The sequence below is a fragment of the Paramisgurnus dabryanus genome, chromosome 8, assembly GCF_030506205.2.
Source record: "Paramisgurnus dabryanus chromosome 8, PD_genome_1.1, whole genome shotgun sequence".
In the NCBI taxonomy this organism is placed as follows: Eukaryota; Metazoa; Chordata; class Actinopteri; order Cypriniformes; family Cobitidae; genus Paramisgurnus; species Paramisgurnus dabryanus.
Window position 1 is genome coordinate 867,233 of NC_133344.1, and position 17,078 is coordinate 884,310.

The 17,078-nt window shown below is 40.4% G+C and overlaps 1 protein-coding gene across 1 annotated transcript in view; it reads right to left on the reverse strand.

Moving 5' to 3' along the window:
• LOC135771633 (protein NLRC3-like) overlaps positions 1-17,078 on the reverse strand; it is a 64,766-nt gene that overhangs the window by 16,564 nt on the left and 31,124 nt on the right. Inside the window, exons 5-6 of the mRNA XM_073815469.1 lie at positions 8,872-9,033; positions 8,460-8,633 (exon numbers count right to left, since the gene is read on the reverse strand). Of these exons, the coding sequence (XP_073671570.1) occupies positions 8,460-8,633; positions 8,872-9,033 (336 nt within the window). The remainder of the gene's footprint in view (positions 1-8,459; positions 8,634-8,871; positions 9,034-17,078) is intronic.

Below are 17,078 nucleotides of genomic sequence, written 5' to 3' on the forward strand. Positions count from 1 at the left end.
CTGTTCGGCCTCCTCTGCGCTTGCCGGACGGCAAGTTCAGACTCCTCATCCCTGCAAGCTCGGAAAACCCCGTATTCCAGAAAGACTCCGGCAAACACTCAGAGGTCTCAAAGACGTTGCAACAAACCATCGGCTAGTCTAGGCCACCCGATGGTTTCTCAAGAGGTTAGTCCACAAACAAGGCAGCTAGCAAGCCAGCCAGTGTGAGCAAGCTTCCGCTCTCGGCAACAGCTTTGCTCCTCCCACCACTGCTTTCTTCTCCCGGCCAATGTCCTGCTGCCTCTCCGTCTCTCTATCATACAGAGTTGCGTTCAGCAGCAGCGCCGTCTCACTCACATTTCCTCCTCACTTTTCTCCCTCTTTTGCCTCAGGAGCCGACACGAGCGTGAGGATGTCTCCGCCTTCGGGTCAGGCCCCGGCAACCTATACAACTTTTCGCCTTAACTTTCCGCCCAAGGATCAACCCAAAGCGTGAGGCTGCCTCCCCAAGTGGCTCCAGTGGCTTCTAGTTTACAAGATTCTTTTCCCCAGGCACGTCATCCTTTCACACTGGACACCGCGTAACAGATGCCCATCCCACCCAACGCATTGATCATGGAACCTCCCCGTCATCAGTTCCATCAGGCAACAAATCCTCGCAGAAATTCAGGCAGCCGGCACCAGAAACGGATCTTCACCCAACACCAGTGCCTCCCTATTTAACACTTTTTTCCCATAAATCATCCACTCAAGGACCTTCTAACCCCCTCTCTAGATACTATACTCCAAGCAGTCTCCATGGGAACTCTTCAAACCTATCTGACAGCTTGGAGAAGCTTCAGAATTTTCCATCATTTACACCAGATCCCTTTAGCCAACTTCTCTTTACTTACCATAACCTCATTCATATCGTACCTGCATACAGTCAAACACATTTGAATCAGCACAATTAAGGGGTACATTAGCGGAATCCAATTTTTACACAAACTAATGCTAGGTTCACCCTCAACTGCCATCAATAATCCCCAGACCGCCATGCTCTTAAAAGGCATTGAAAAACCCAATCCAAGAGTCCAGATCCCAGGTTACCCATAACCATAGAAATCCTTTCAAAATGTCTAGCAAAGGCTACTCCTCAGTACATACTGCACGAACCCTAAACGCCATGTTCGTGTTAGCCTTTTTTGGTTTCCTCCGCTGTTCAGAATTCACCGCTTCAGCCACCTTTGACCCAAACCTACACCAAACCATCTCCGAACTAGCCATAATAGATGATGAAACCATCTCATTTTTAAACACAGCAAGAGGATCAAATGAGAAAAGGACACCACATATACATTTTCAAAATTCAAACTCCCATCCAACTATACCAAGTTCTCAAAGGCTTAACCGCCCAGTAACCCACTTTTGGTTTCAGAAGCACCTAAAACAAGTTCTGCTAACATCCGGTCCCCCCCCATGAAATTTCAAGTCATTCCTTCCGCATTGGAGCAGTCACAACAGCTGCCCAAAACTCCCAGACTCCCAAATACAAACCCTAGGCCGCTGGTCTTCGGAAGCTTTCAAAAATTACATCAGGGCAGACCGTGCTTCCATCAAAAAAGCCCACCAAACACTCACATGGACACAAGATCACACCGTTACACATAAACCCATTATCACCCTCAATCCACTTCCCCGTCTCCGCAGAAGCCAGTACCGACAACTCAAGTCGACAACCCCACCAAATCTTACACAGCCCTACTGCAACAGATTCCTTCTGAATTACAACTACTGTCGCAGCACGACCTCTCTTTCAGAAGCCCAAGCTTTTATTTCACTCTCTGCCACAGCAGATGCCTTTTTTCAAGCCAGTATTGCAGCAGCGACCGCTACCGCAGGGGCCCGTGCTTCTTTCTCGCTCTGCCGCAGCAGTCGACTTCCGAAGCCAGTATCACAGCCGCGACTGCTCCCCAGGGGCCTGTGCTTCTTTCACATGCTCTGCCAATAAAAACCTTCCCTTTCCAACTCAGGCCAGTATCGCAGCAGCGACCGCCCCCGCAGGGGCCCGTGCCTTTTCCTCAATCTGCCGCAGCAGACTTCTTTCAAACTTGAAGCCCATATTGCAGCGCGACCGCCCCTGCAGGGGCCAGTGCTTCCTTCAAATTTTCTGCCCAGCAAGATTTTCTGCCCTGGCTCTCGATCATTAATCAATGAACACAGCTGGCTCTCAATCACTAATCAATGAACACGGCTGGCTCTCGATCATTAAGCAATGAACACGGCTGGTTATCAATCACTAATCAACACAAAAACTTAGAACCAGCTCTATAAATAATCAAGACTCCTTACCCTCATTCTCTGGAATTATTGCAAACCCACCTCCACCCCTTCGCCTCACTATGTACATTTAGCTAAGCACCAGGGATAACCCGGGTCAGGGCACGCCCCAGGACCGGGGCTCCTTCCCCGGTCAAGGGACGAATGTTCCGAACTCGGGGGGTATTTGCCGAGCTCGGAACCTTCGCCCCGGGACAGCACGCCACACACGCATATTAGCAGTCCCACTTTATTGTCAGTGAGGCCAACTCGTAAATTATAAATTCTAGCCTATTTGACAACACAAGGAAAATTGCTTAAAGATGTCTACATCCCTGTACTATCTCCACAGTGGTTTTATTAAGTTCAATATGCTGCATTACACGTGCCAATATGAATAAGCCTACCTAATGTCTGTGATTGTTGCTGAACATTTGCTAACGACATGTTTTTTATTGTTTTAAGCATCTTCACGCAGGCGTGACAGTAATAGTCAGTTTCACAAGACTAGTAATGCTCATTGAAGTATTAATGCTAAGCACTACAGTGCAACGTCTCCCTTACATCCAGTTTAAACAGTACTTTGTTTAATTTAATACAAAAAAGCCGTACATACCAGCAAAGCGCTCTTCATCGACAACCTGATCTCACGAATTTCCGTGGCATAGTCACAGAATTTTGTGCTCATTTTTCCGTGGCATTCTCACGGATCTCCGCATTTTTCCGTGGCCCTGCTACGGACTGTCTTTTTCCGTGGCATTCTCAAGGAATGGTTACTCAACTGTTTTGTCCTATTTTCTTACCATTTTCGCTTCGGTTTAGGGTTAGATTTACATGAAATGACATCCATACCCAAACCCAACTATAACCCAAACGCCAGGCAACAATTGTTTAAAGTTTATAAAAAATAGTATAAACCAATATTTAAAGTGACATACTAACGCAAACACCTAATCTAACCCTAAACCGAAGCGAAAATGGTTTGAAAATAGGAAAAAGCAGTTGAGTAACCAATCCGTGAGAATGCCACAGAAAAAGACAGTCCGTAGCAGGGCCACGGAAAAATGCGGAGATCTGTGAGAATGGCACGGAAAAATGAGCACAATATTCCGTGACTATCCCACGGAACTTTGTGAGATCATGTTGTCATCGATCCTGTGTGTGCTGCCGCGTTATGTTTTGAAGCACGAAGGAGCTGCGTGTCAGCTTAACCAATAGCAGTGTTTCCCCTACCATTATATAAGGGGGGCGCCCCGCCCTCCTTACGGCTCGACCCGCCCAACCTTGAAGGTCAAGTAAATTTTATTTGATTTTCTTTGAAGCACCAGAGAACAATTTGTTATTTTATTAAACAAACTAAACAGCCCTCAAGTAATATGTTATTTATCTTATTTCCACGTTGGCATGTCTTTTCTGTCTGTGTTTGCGCATTTACAATTATCCAATTGAGTGCGCACATTTATATTTTACTGTTCGGCTTAATTTACTGCGCACGCTCTCTCTCGTGTTGTGTGTGCAGCGAGTGCCTCTTTCTCCCATAACTGAAAAGGTGACGGGTGTTTTCAAATTCCGTTCCTCCGTATACTTTCTTTTTGAGTAAACATCAACAGTCACGGATGTCACTGACAGAGAAGACGACTGAGTTAATCATGACTTTCCCACACACACGCGCGCATTCTCTCCCTCTCTCATGCTGTATATGCCCGCGTCGCGCACGTGTTTTGTAGTAACTCTGTGTGACAGTAACATCGTATGCTGTCATATTTCTGAATTTGCGAATGACGTGAATTGGGCGGCGCAATTGCCGCGAAAATACGTGCTTTTCCCTTTAAACACGTCTTCGCGCAAGTTGAAAATATGCAACTCAAGCGAAAAAACTCAGGCAACTCAAGTGTAAAAACTCAGAGCAGCTTCAAGAACGCGCACACATTTGATCATTTGACATTGTAGAAGTGAGAGAGAGAGAGAGAGAGAGAGAATGTTCTAATTCTGTAATCTAATTACAGTAAGTTGGGTTAGGTTAGGGTTAGCTGGATAACACTGGATATAACTCATTGACACAGATTTAAAGCTGAAACTTATTCAATCCTATCAAAAGTCTAGAATGTCGTTGAAACACACCAGTGGCTTTGCTGTCATCAGTATTAAACATGTAACCCCTCGAAGTACCCCTCCCCACAGAGCTCCAACATAACATAAATCACAATTTAACCCCTGTATATACATACCCAACCAACCAACCCCCCCCCCCCTCAAAGCTCTAAACCTAGGGGAAACACTGAATAGGCATGTTCAACTTCATGCTGTGCCGCAAGAATCGACAGCTGGATTACGTCAAATTACCGCGAGAACGATCTGCGAAATCATATGGAGGAGTTTGCTTTTAAATCGTTCTCGCGGAACTTTGACGGCATCTGGCTGTCGGTTCTTGTGGCGCCTAATAAACAAGCCTAAAGAAAAGTGTAGCAGCAACAGCACGTAAGGATGCATTCACGTCCGCTGGGAAATTTGAGAAATGTTTGTAAAAATCAAACAGTGTAATGTTTTCAGCGGGGTGGCAACAGGGGTGGTAAGGACTTCGTATGGGGTGGCAATTGCCACCCCAACTAGCCCTCTGGCTCCGCCACTGGTGTTTGTGTGTGAAACGTGCAATCATAGCTGCTCGGTTAAAATAAAAATACAATGAACAGTTAATATGCCCTCCTTGTTTTAGACTCTTAGTAGTAAAAGAACAAGGTCAGAATCAGAGGACTCCCTGGCTGACATCCCACCAAACCAGAATGATAGCTACAGGTCAGACGCAAGCTTTTTCCAATACCCTTTTATAGGTATGTGACAATCTCCACTGTTGCGGCTGTCAGTTTGGTTCCCACAACTTCGAATTTCCTCAGGCGATGTGCAGAGTAAAAACATTCTTGAAATTGTAATAGACATTTAGTTTCATTGCTAAACTACAGGTGAACGAAATTTCAATTAATTTGAACGACGCTACCACAGAAGTTTTATCACCCGCAAAATGGAAAACAATGGGACAAAATAAAGTGATGATTCAAATGGCCAGTATTTTGTTATTCTTGAACCCATAGACATGGTTTTGGTGTAATTTTAAAGGTTTTTTTCATGCTCTTTATTCAATTCAATTCAATTCAATTTTATTTATATAGCGCTTTTCACAAGTGTTAATTGTTGCAAAGCAGCTTTACATGAGAAGATGTAAAGGAGAACACAGAAAATCAATAGATAATATAAGAAGTAGAGATAGCAGCTAAGGTTAAACCGTACAAATCGAGCATATTAATAGTGTAACTTATACAGTAAAGTGCTAAGTTAGGCCAAAGTTGGCTGACTCTCACTGGGACGAAAAAAACCCCTAGGAAAAAAACCCAATGGGAAAAACTCCTAGAAGGACAAAAACCCTTGGGAGGAATTAATATATATATATATTTATACAACAGTTCTTTCTGGTTCTCGAATCTGATTAGCTAAGAGCTATGCGATATTGTGCTGATAACGGCACTTCACCTTTCGTATTATTCCGCCACCTAGTGAATGGAGGTCCTCTAAACAGGCTTATCTCTGAATGGAGAAACTGCACCCACACACGGACCTGGACACACACACAAACGCGCTGTTTTGAATCACGCTCCGTGTGTCTCATTAGTTCACTAGCTCGTAAATCAGTCTGTGCATCCCAATCGGAAGTTATTATTCTGTCAAAGAACAGCGCTCTTGGATGTTACGTTAAACTTAATGGGATTAATGTCTTGTCACGTCGTGTGGACACTTGGAAAGAGGATTGTAAACACTCATTTTCTGGAGCTATATCTCTTATCAGAACGCGAAAACACCGTGGAACTGCAGGTAAGCACCGCAGCTTTTAAATGTGGACATTGATCATTTATTTTATCGTGACGTGACTATTAAAACATGTTATGACATATCGCCACTGATATATTTATAAGCAGCATGCAAAAACATCTCTCTGACACTTATAAAAAACCGTTTTATATAGTACTGACAAAAACAAAGTTGAATAAGAATCGAGTGCTCGTATCGTGTTAAGAGTAAATGGGAACGCAATAGTAACATTATACAAGTATAGTTATATTCACTTTTACCTCACGCCAAAACAATAACAACACAAAAGACACTAAATATGAATAAAAAAACAAGTAACAGTTTGATCATGACACCAAATATTGCTGATTTGATCTCATTTTGACGATCAAAAACAAACAAGGCCGACATTAGAGCCAGGGAATCCCTGTCAGAGATTTAGCCCAGAGAGGGCGGTGGTCAGCGGGCGAGTGAACACTGACGTCCGCTCATGCTTTGGTTCTCATTCGTACCGAATCTCACTAAGCAAACGTTAAAACAGGTGCTATCTTTACTAATTGACTGCAGATTTAAATATAATACATATACATTCTCGACTGAACTACTCTTAAAACTACACTTTGTGACCAAGAAACGGTAATCTAAAGAAACGGCTTTTCCATCCATTGAGTTGTTTTGAGATTCAAAGCAGCCAAAAGTGTTTCCTGTCATTCTGGCTGCTCTCAAATCCGGGGCGGAAGAAGTAGTTCTCAGACAAAGAGGCTTTTAAAATAACTCCGTTGTTGTTTTCTAGTTTTCGTTTTTCAAAGTGTGCCGTCGAACTGTTGTATAAAAGCAATATCGCTCTTGGAGTCGTGTGATATAGCTCTATATCATCACGGCTGTGATTGCCTCCGGCACTCGGCCTACGGCCTCGTGCCTCTGGCCTTATCACAGCCGTGATGATATAGAGCTATATCACACTCCTACTCGAGCGATATTGCTTAAATAGGGATAGGAGGCGGGTAAGCAGATTAAACTGGTTTAGCCGGTGGTCGTTGGTCGGGCATCGGCTGGTCGTCACGTTGAAGGACAGCCAGTAGATCAGTGGTGCGATGACCTTCACAGCAAAAGGAACTGGGTCTGTTTGCCTCATTTATATCTGAACAACCATGCTGAAAATGTTATATCTTTAACCATGCTGAAAATTTTACTCATATCTACCTTTTGCACATTTTATTTATGTTCAGTAGATATTTCTAGTTCAAGCAAATCCACAAACTTATAAAAGGGTTTATTATTTTTTAAAAGGTCGTCTGTTGACTGCTAAATATAAAACCCCTTCAATATAGGAGTCGAGTCAGCAAAGAAAAAATAGAGTACCATAACATTCCAGCAGTACGCAAAAGTGCCTTTTAGAGCAGTGTCTAGTGCGCATTTTTATTTTAATCACGCATGCGCACCTGCGCACCAGTTATGGGAAAATGAAGCATCGAATCAAGCACAGATACTTCCCTTACTGTTTCGAACCATGATTCGAAGCCTTAAAGTGGGTGTCGAAAGCAGCGCCATCTTTTGGTTAATAAAACATATAGCAGTCGCTTCTGGAAGAAGCTCCATCAGTGAAGCAACAAGCTAATAAAATTCAGATGAATATTAATATTATGTGGACAATAAGCTTAGACAACATGTGTGTGAATGGTCAGTATAACAAATGTATTTACTCATTCAAGTGTGGCAAATATTTCAGAATTAATTAATAATATTTAATATTCATACAATTCAATACTGTATTTTATTCAATAATGTTCACACGCACAAGTATATGTACATACAAACTATCTATTCATGATTATGTGTGACTAAAATGTGAATAATGCAAATAACTGCTAAAAAACCTATGGGGTTCGAACGTTGACACGCAAAACTAAGCGCGCACGTGACTGAGCAGAAAGTGAAGCTTCATTTGTCACTGCTCACGTGATTTCTACGTTAACAACACAAGCTTCGAATCGATGCTTCATCTGGCACGCCCACTTTTGCTCGACACAAGCTCCGAAGCCTTGCTTCAAATGTAACTAATGTGCACCCCTGTCTATAGTCTCACTATAATCTATATGTGATTTCTGTCTGAGCATCAGATCACAATCTTACTTCAGTTCCTCCAGTTTACAGTCAATATTGATTTGAAGATAATTGTATGTTAGTTTTAAATGTCTTAATGGTTCAGACTCCACATACCTATGAAATATACTGTAGTTAATAAATAAAGGTCCTAAACAATCGGCAGGGTTTATGACAAAATCCATTAGACTCTCATAATCATGTTAAATTATTATTCAAGTCATTATTAGAGATGATCTTACTTCAGTATCTCCAGTTTACAGTCAGGATTCTTCAGTACATCAGAGATCAGCTTCACTCCTGAATCTCTTAGTTTATTACGAGACAGATCCAGATCTCTCAGGTGTGATAGGTTTGATCTCAGAGCTGAAGTCAGAGCAACACAACCTTCATCTGTGATATCACACTGACTCAACCTGTAGAGAACAGAGACACACAGTTTGTTCACACACAGATCAAATCTACAGTGAGTTGAATTTGTTTCTCTTCCTGTCATCATTTAGTGTTTATGAACAGTTTCATTTTAGTTTCATTTATGTGTGTTTGTGTTTTACTGAAACACATCAGTGAGATTTTAAAGGAAAATAAATTCATCAGTCTAATTTACATAACATTTTGTTTTACGTTTCTGTTTAGGAATGGATATGATCTTACTCCAGTTTCTGTAGTTTACAGTCAGGATTCTTCAGTACATCAGAGATCAGCTTCACTCCTACATCTCCTAATTTATTATTACGAGACAGATTAAGATGTTTCAGGTGTGATGGGTTTGATCTCAGAGCAACACAGCCTTCATCTGTGATATTATTACATAGCCTATAAAAAATATAGAAAACCAATAAGTGAGTTTGAAAACAACATGAGTTTGAGTAAATAATGGCAAATGTTTGATTTTATGTGAAGATATTCTTTCAAAACATGTTGTCATATACAGCAAGCATGTACTATAAATGAATTTGCCAAGTCTATGAAGCCTCCTCCTATAAAACTATATAATATTTAAAAAAACAGTGAATAAATAAATGTATGTTCACCTTTAATTTGTATTTAGTCTTCATATAAAATTAAAATGTAAACTAAGTGTCAAATAAATATAAGACTTTAACCTCTTATGAAATGGCTGAAATTCCACAAGAGGGCGTGTTTGTTCCTCAGACTTTGCGCAATAAACGTGACAACCAAATGTAGCATTATAAGTCTTTAATGAGAAGTGAGAGTCGAACGAATGTCCGGTAGTGAACTAATTGTTTACAGTTTTGATATCGTAATTCGGTCAGAAACGTCAAGATTGTGAGGCGGACAAATCGTTTTGGATTAAAAGGCTTGGATATTCCATTAGCTTGGACTCTTGAGGATTTATGAACAATTTGTTTTAGACAATTCCACCGAACAAGATAAGGGAAGATTTTGAAGGTAAGTAAACAAACTCAATCGGGTCGGCCGGTTCAGGTAACTAACAACTAGATTACAGATTTATGACTGCTATAAATCTTATGCTTTGTGTGTGAGCTTAATGGAATCCAAGCTTTCAGAGAGTCTAAGCTTACAAACCCTGTGCTGCATGACCGTATATTTTGAAGATTTAGGGCTCTATCACACACCAGGCGCAATGCAGCGCAATGCACGACGCAAGTATCTTTTGCTAGTTTCAACCCTGCACAATGATCATTTTCACGTTTAGCACCACGTTGTTTAAATAGCAAATGCATTTGCACCCAATGTTGCACCCATGGGTGTTCTGGTCTGAAAATGAGGTGTGTTCAGATGCATTGTTGGCACGTTGCTATTTTAAGGCAACTAAAATATACTACGCCATTGACCAACAAAAATCTGCTCTAAAGTCAATGGCACAATATGTTTTTTGTAATTTAAAGAGCGCTGTAAATTATGCACCTACAAACGGGACGACAATGCGGGTTTGCTTATCACATACATGAATGCACAGTGGTACAAAAACGCTTTTAAATATGAAAGATTAAAGGATTGAAATGTAAAAGATTATTATTGAGTCTCTTGGACATTAATGAGGACCAATTATGAGATGTTAGAAGGTATAAAGAGCTGCTTCACCTGTAGGAAGTAAATAAATGCTTTGTGTTAAACAAATGCATCCGTTTTTAAATCCTTACGGATTTATTGTATATGATGACACTGTACCTGTGGACATGGTGAGATGAGAAACATTTTAAGTAATGCTTTGTAAAAATCCCACAGCGCTATTTTAGTGGTAAAACACTTTGGCTCTGCACAGGTTTGTAAATTCTTTCTATCTTGTTTGTATTTTAGAGTTCAAACCTTTTCTTGCATATTTGCAAATTATTTTATGAGATTACAATGATTATGTAGGATATCAATACGTTTACAGCAATTAAAAGCCCGCTATTTCTACTTCTATGACTGAAAGAAAACTTCTTTTAAAGGTTTTAATCCAAAAAATTAAAATTTCAATAAAAATGAAAACAACACTTTTTTACATTATTCTTAAACTGGGGATCTTCTTCCTACACTTAGTTTTTCAGTTTACAAAGTCCGTCATCTAAATAGGGATTAGACATAGCGCCAGCGCAACTGGCTTTTAAAGGGGCCATGGCATGAAAATGTTAGCATTGCCACTTTGTAGGTGTGAGTAAAAATAGGTCATTGAAAGTTGGCTTTCCTTATGATGTCATAAGGATATCTTCTTATAATAATACCACCCCCTTAATCTGCACTATCCAACCACTGCACTGCCATTTAGTGCAGATAGAAAGAAAGAGAAAAAAAATAATTGACAGCACAATTGAGTTTGAATTGCATCAAACCACCATCATTGTGATCAGTGTTTGCACTTCATCAGCTCATTTGCATTTTAAAAGACACAACCTAAACGACACATTTTTGCTCACACTTACAAAGTGGCAATGCTAACTTTTTTATGCCATGGGCCCTTTAAAGGGGATGAGAGATAAGACTCTCATTGGTTTATTGCACCTTACGCCCAAAACACACCCATTACTCCATAGGAAAATATGTACAACCCTTTTCGACCGTGCGCTCGGCGCACAAACCATTTTTCCCGTCGTTAAATTAGCAAAAGTCGCATCAGACACGCCCATTTAGACCATGCGCCACGGTGTGTGTGCCGTGTACGGCTCACCTTCAATATTAATAAAGTTCACATGAACGTCAGTCAGTGATAAATGCTGTAGGCCTAATGCAGGAGTATTAAACTAATGAATAAATCTTAAAACTAATTCTTCAGTATTCTTCAATTATTCAATATGTGGAAAATAAATAATAAATAGCCTAAGTGAAATTGATTCTAAAACCTTTGAATGGTATACTTAGGCTATTTAATGTTACACAAGATAGTTGAAGAGAAAATATTATATCAAAGCTCTATTTGTGATAGCATATTAAGCTACATAATGATATATTAGATACTAGCATACTACATTATATACATTTATTACACGGCTCTCTGGAATGCTTGATTCTGATTGGTCAGTTGAGACATTTGCAGGTTCGTTCTTTTCAAATAATAACCGCTCCAAAGTAATAACCCATAGCCGGTACTACTTGTACGAGTAAAATCGCTCCGCGCCAATAAAGATCAATTAAGATTACTGTTTGGCGCCATCTTGTGACATACACTGGACAACCACGACAAGACACAGACAGCTACTGAGACTGAACTTGACCAAATAGAGCATGACAGCTACGAAGCCAACACACACAAAAATACAGAATGGGGATTAAAACTTCTCAAAGACTGGCTAAAAGAGAAAAAAATGGAGACAGACAAGTATGAAGCAGAGGATCTTAAAAAGGTATTACGATCATTTTATGCATCTGTGCAAAGTTTCGTGGAAGGATAAATTGTTTAATTTAAAACAAATATGCCAATAAAATGTTTCAAATTCATATTCATGTCCGGTTTTTTTCTTATGTGACAAGTAGCCGTGTAATAAGCGGGATAATGTAGAGGCAGCCGGTAGTTATCCGGAAATAAGCCCCTACAGTGTGATACAAGACCCTCCGCTTCGCGTCGGGTCCTGATCACACTGTCGGGGCTTATTTCCCGATAACTACCGGCTGCCTCTACATTATCCCTTACATATTATACTCATAACGATACAAGTGCCATTTCTAACATGGGCACCTGATGGCTTAAGACTACTTTTGTCATCTGTAGTTCAGTTTATGTTGCATTACATCTCCCCTTCTCCATCACTATATGGTGCAACCATTAGAAGCTGTGATTTGACGTGAACTAACCCCACAACTCCTCCTCGTACTTCTAAGTGACTGACAGCTCTTCTCTGAGCAAACACTCTAAAATCCCAACCAGAGTAATTGATCGCATAATAGCAATGATATGATTTGACGCGAGGTACAGATGAGAAATTTAAATCTGATCAGGCATTACGTTTTTACACACATTTTTAGACGTGACATGCGACCAGCCCAGGACACTGTAATGTCTATATCGAAATAGCGGAATGTGTTTAGAAACCATATCACCGTGAAAAAATATACACAGCAAATATATTGATATTGAATTTTTGTCCAGCCCTACTTTATACAATAGTTTTTTTTCTGGATCTTGAATCTGTTTGGTCAAAAGCCCTTCCCAGCCATGCAATATTCTGCTGATAACATAACAGCAAGTAGGGCTGCATGATTATTATCATGAACATTAACATTACGTTTGCCAAAGACCATCTGTATGATCCAGAGAAGACATGGGAGAAGGTTGTGTGGTCAAATAAGACCAAAATAGAACTTTTTGGTATTAACTCCACTCGCCGTGTTTGGAGGAAGAAGAGGGATGAGTACAACCCCAAGAATACCATCCCAAACATGTAGCATGGGGTTGGAAACTAGTGATTGACCAATACTTTAAACCGATACCAAATATTTGGATGCTTATGTGCCCGATAACCGATATGCTGAACCATTTTGTTTTTACTTCATACTTCAGTTTTTGACACAATTACTACAACACTACTGACCTTTACAAACCCTTATAATAATAACAACAATCATAGGGGTCTGAAAGAGTGATGAATAATTTGCTGGATAATATTAATTTAATGAATTAATGAAGGAAAGTAACAAACAACACAGCTTAAATACAGCGTGAAAATAAGAATTTAACACATCAGCATTTTTTTATCAGTAAGGGGATTTCTAAGTGGGCTATTGACACAAAATTTCCACCAGATGTAGCCATCCAGCCAAATATTGAATTCATACAAAGAAATCAGAACATTTAAGTATACAAGTTGAGTCATAATAAATAAAGTGAAATGACACAGGGAATAAGTATTGAACACATGAAGATAACAAGGCGCAAAATGGCATAGAAAGCCAGGAGATCACATGAAATCTGTCATTATTGAGAGAGAAACCCTGCCCCCTATCAGTACTAATTGATATCAGCTGATTTAGTCCTACTGCAATTTATGGCCTATAAATGCTTCTCATTATCCAGGAGCCACACAGGAAAACTTCATGATGGGAAAAAGCAAAGAACTCTCTCAAGATCTTCGTAATCTTATCTTTGAAAAGCATTTTGATAGAAATGGTTATAGGCGCATTTCCAGAATGCCAAATGTTCATGTGAGCACTGTGGGGTAGAGATGCGCGGTTGGCGGTCACAGCCGCGGACTCCGCGGATAAACCGCGGATCGGGCGGATGACGTGACGAAAAATAATATTTTAATTAAATTCGGGCGGGTGGCGGATCGACTGCTTGTTATTAGCTGTGTCCTTCTAAGCATGCGACCTTAAAAGGTGAGCACTCTGGCTTTCAAGGTCTTTCAAGTTCGCGAAGAGAACTGAAATGAGACGGTCTAGCCTTCTGAGGACCCATAATTTGCGTCACCTGTTGCACGCGCCCCCAGTAGCGCCCACCGCGCCTGTCAGCAATAAACAGCAGAGACATTTCTGACTTATTAAAATAAATATATAAACAGAAAAATATTTATTTTAAATTATTTATTTTAAAAATATGACACATTGATGTAGATTAAACTATTCAACAGTATATCAAATAATCAACCTTAGAAATATACACAACATAAACCAAATAATATTAACACAAAACATAACTTATAATACTAAAACAGTGACAATAAAAAGTTTTCTAATACACTTTTATTTAATAAAGGTTTTAATTGTTTGGGATAGCCTTGGCTGTTAAGGATCCATCCGTTCTATCATTAACAGCGTGGAGAAATGAGGACGCATTTTGACATAGCTCTTATCAACGCTGGCGAAGTAGGTACGTGGCAAACGCAAAAAATGAGAATTAAAAACAAAGGAAATAGAAGGTCAGAAAAGGGTTGCCTGGAATAAGTTTTACAAAGTGGTAAATCAGGATGACACCAGACAGTGCACACTATGTAATTTGTGCATTTAATTTAGGCTTTTTATTTATTTTTTTGTCCCATGTGCGCCGATCGGAGACTGAGTTCACTGCTGATATTCTAGAGCTCTAGTCTCGCAGCTGTCATCAGCAGCGCCTTGCATCGCCCAGTCAGCGGATGGCGGGCGGGTGCGGTTTTGAAAACTGGTCAGAAACGTTGGTGCGGATGAATGGCGAACGGATGATGAATTTTGTGATGCGGTTGCGGATGAAATAATAGCCCATCCGCACATCTCTACTAAGGGGGCCATTATCCGGAAATGGAAAGAGCATCAGTTCACCATAAACCGGCCACGATCAGGTGCTCCACGTAAGATCCCTGTCCAAGAAGTCCAAAGAATAATCAGGAGAGCCAACAACCACTCGGGCAGAACTTTAGACCTTGCATCAGCACGTATGGGAGAACCGGGGCAAAAATAACACGGGACAAAAGTAACCAAGCGTTTTTCTCCGAGCCCTGATAACATTTGCATTCCAAACTATGACAGCATCTTTAGCCACAAACCCTTGTCCGACATGACAAATATTGCGTTATTTACTCACCGTTTTCAGCGTGTAGATCCAGCTCTCAACATAGGTAATAAAAACTTGAGGTTTTTAGACTGTTTTATTTTGTAAAACATAGTGGGAATTTGAGTAGAGTTTTTTTTCATATTGAAAAGTAAACAATTTATCTGCAATAAAAATCTTAGTTCATGGTAGAGCCCGACCGATATATCGGCATGCCGATATTATCGGCCGATATTAGGCATTTTCCAAACTATCGGTATCGGCATTCATAATGGCCGATAAATAAATATAAAAAAAACCCAAAACAGCCTTCAACCATGCCATGAGTAGGGGTGTGCCGGTTTCAGAATTGGTGATGACGTCACATAACCGTCGGTGGGGGGCGTTTTGCTCGTTTAAATGCTCGTGGATTGACGGGAAAGTGTCATTTTACCATAAAATCATGAATGTGATGCCAAGTGTGTTTTAAACAGTAATAACTTTGAACAATTTAACAGAAAGCAATGAAATATTCAAAAAAAAAAAAAAACACACGGTTGCCAGAAGACTGCGCTGTCACTCTCTGCCCAGCATAAATTAATCCTCTATCTATCATCTATTTTAATAATCTTCAGAGAAACAGATTTGTGCATTGGGCTTTTTGTCTGTAATTGTGTCTATATCTGTCATTACATGGACCAGAACAGCACGAAAACAATGTGGATTAAAAGCGTATTGAAGAGGTTTTGCTCATAAATGCAGGTAAAAGAAATTAATGTGAACTTGAGATTGTTATTAAACGCAGACGGTGTAAAAGCACAATGGCAGCAAACACTCTCCGCAGACGCGCTGCACAGTGCTCACCCGGCGTTTGAATAAACTAGACACTGATTAGCTACTTGCTCTACGTTTCTTTAAAATTAACAGCAAGACAACTAGCAGTGAATGTGCGTTCAAGAGAGTTAGTAGATTAGCATGGGAGGATTTGAACTTGAAAAGCGGAGTGTACTGACGCCTTTCCGCGGTTAAAACAACAAAAAATTGATTACATTCAATGAATCATTTTTTTTTCAGTGTAGTTTGTCCACCAGAGGGCACTTTACAACCTCCCTGTTGGCAACACTCGTGTATAACGCATCATACATCCTGCAACAGTGTCGGGCACAGAAAACGGCTAAGTGAGTTCATGGCGAGTTGGTCACGAGACATACATTGCTTGAATAACAATTAAAAGGACATTCCAATCAGGTCTCTTAACTCAAATAAGCATGACAAAATTTGTGACTCTCATGTCCAGTTTTGCTGCTGTTAAATACAGGGCCGGATTATCCAATGGGCATTATGGGCACGGGCCCAGGGGCCTATGAGCGTTTGGGGGCCGAATCACGAGGAAGATTTTTTTTATATATATATATATATAATAACTCCAAATATAACCAATGAAATACAAGCTTACATTTTATTAATCTAAAAAGACTGTTCTAATTGGTTAAACGCAAGTACGTAACAGCCCGCGCAGCCACACTATTTTAAAATAGTTTAACGCTTAATCGGTCATAACGTACTTTGTCGTAGTTCAAAATGAGTGAAAGTGGTTGTAGAAAACGCAAACGGAAAAGAAAAAAAGAGGAGAGGGAGGCGTCTTTATTAAGACATGTGCCATCAATCAAAACATTCTTTAAACGGAGCCAGGGGGAAAATCAGGGTGAAAATCAGGGTGAAGAAGTTGAAGATGAGGAGCAAACTGACCAGGGACCGCAGCCGGGACCGCAGCCCACACTGGAGCCCAACCTAGTTGTAGCAGCAGTACGCCGTGGATTTATCAGGTGTCTGATCCGGCGTTGTGGGGGGCAATCAATGAAGATGGACGGAATGTCCTTATCGATCGTGGTCCTGCTGCCTTTCATGATAGACAGAGTAAATTATTATGGTTTGGGCGGAAAAGTGCGCTCTCTCACTA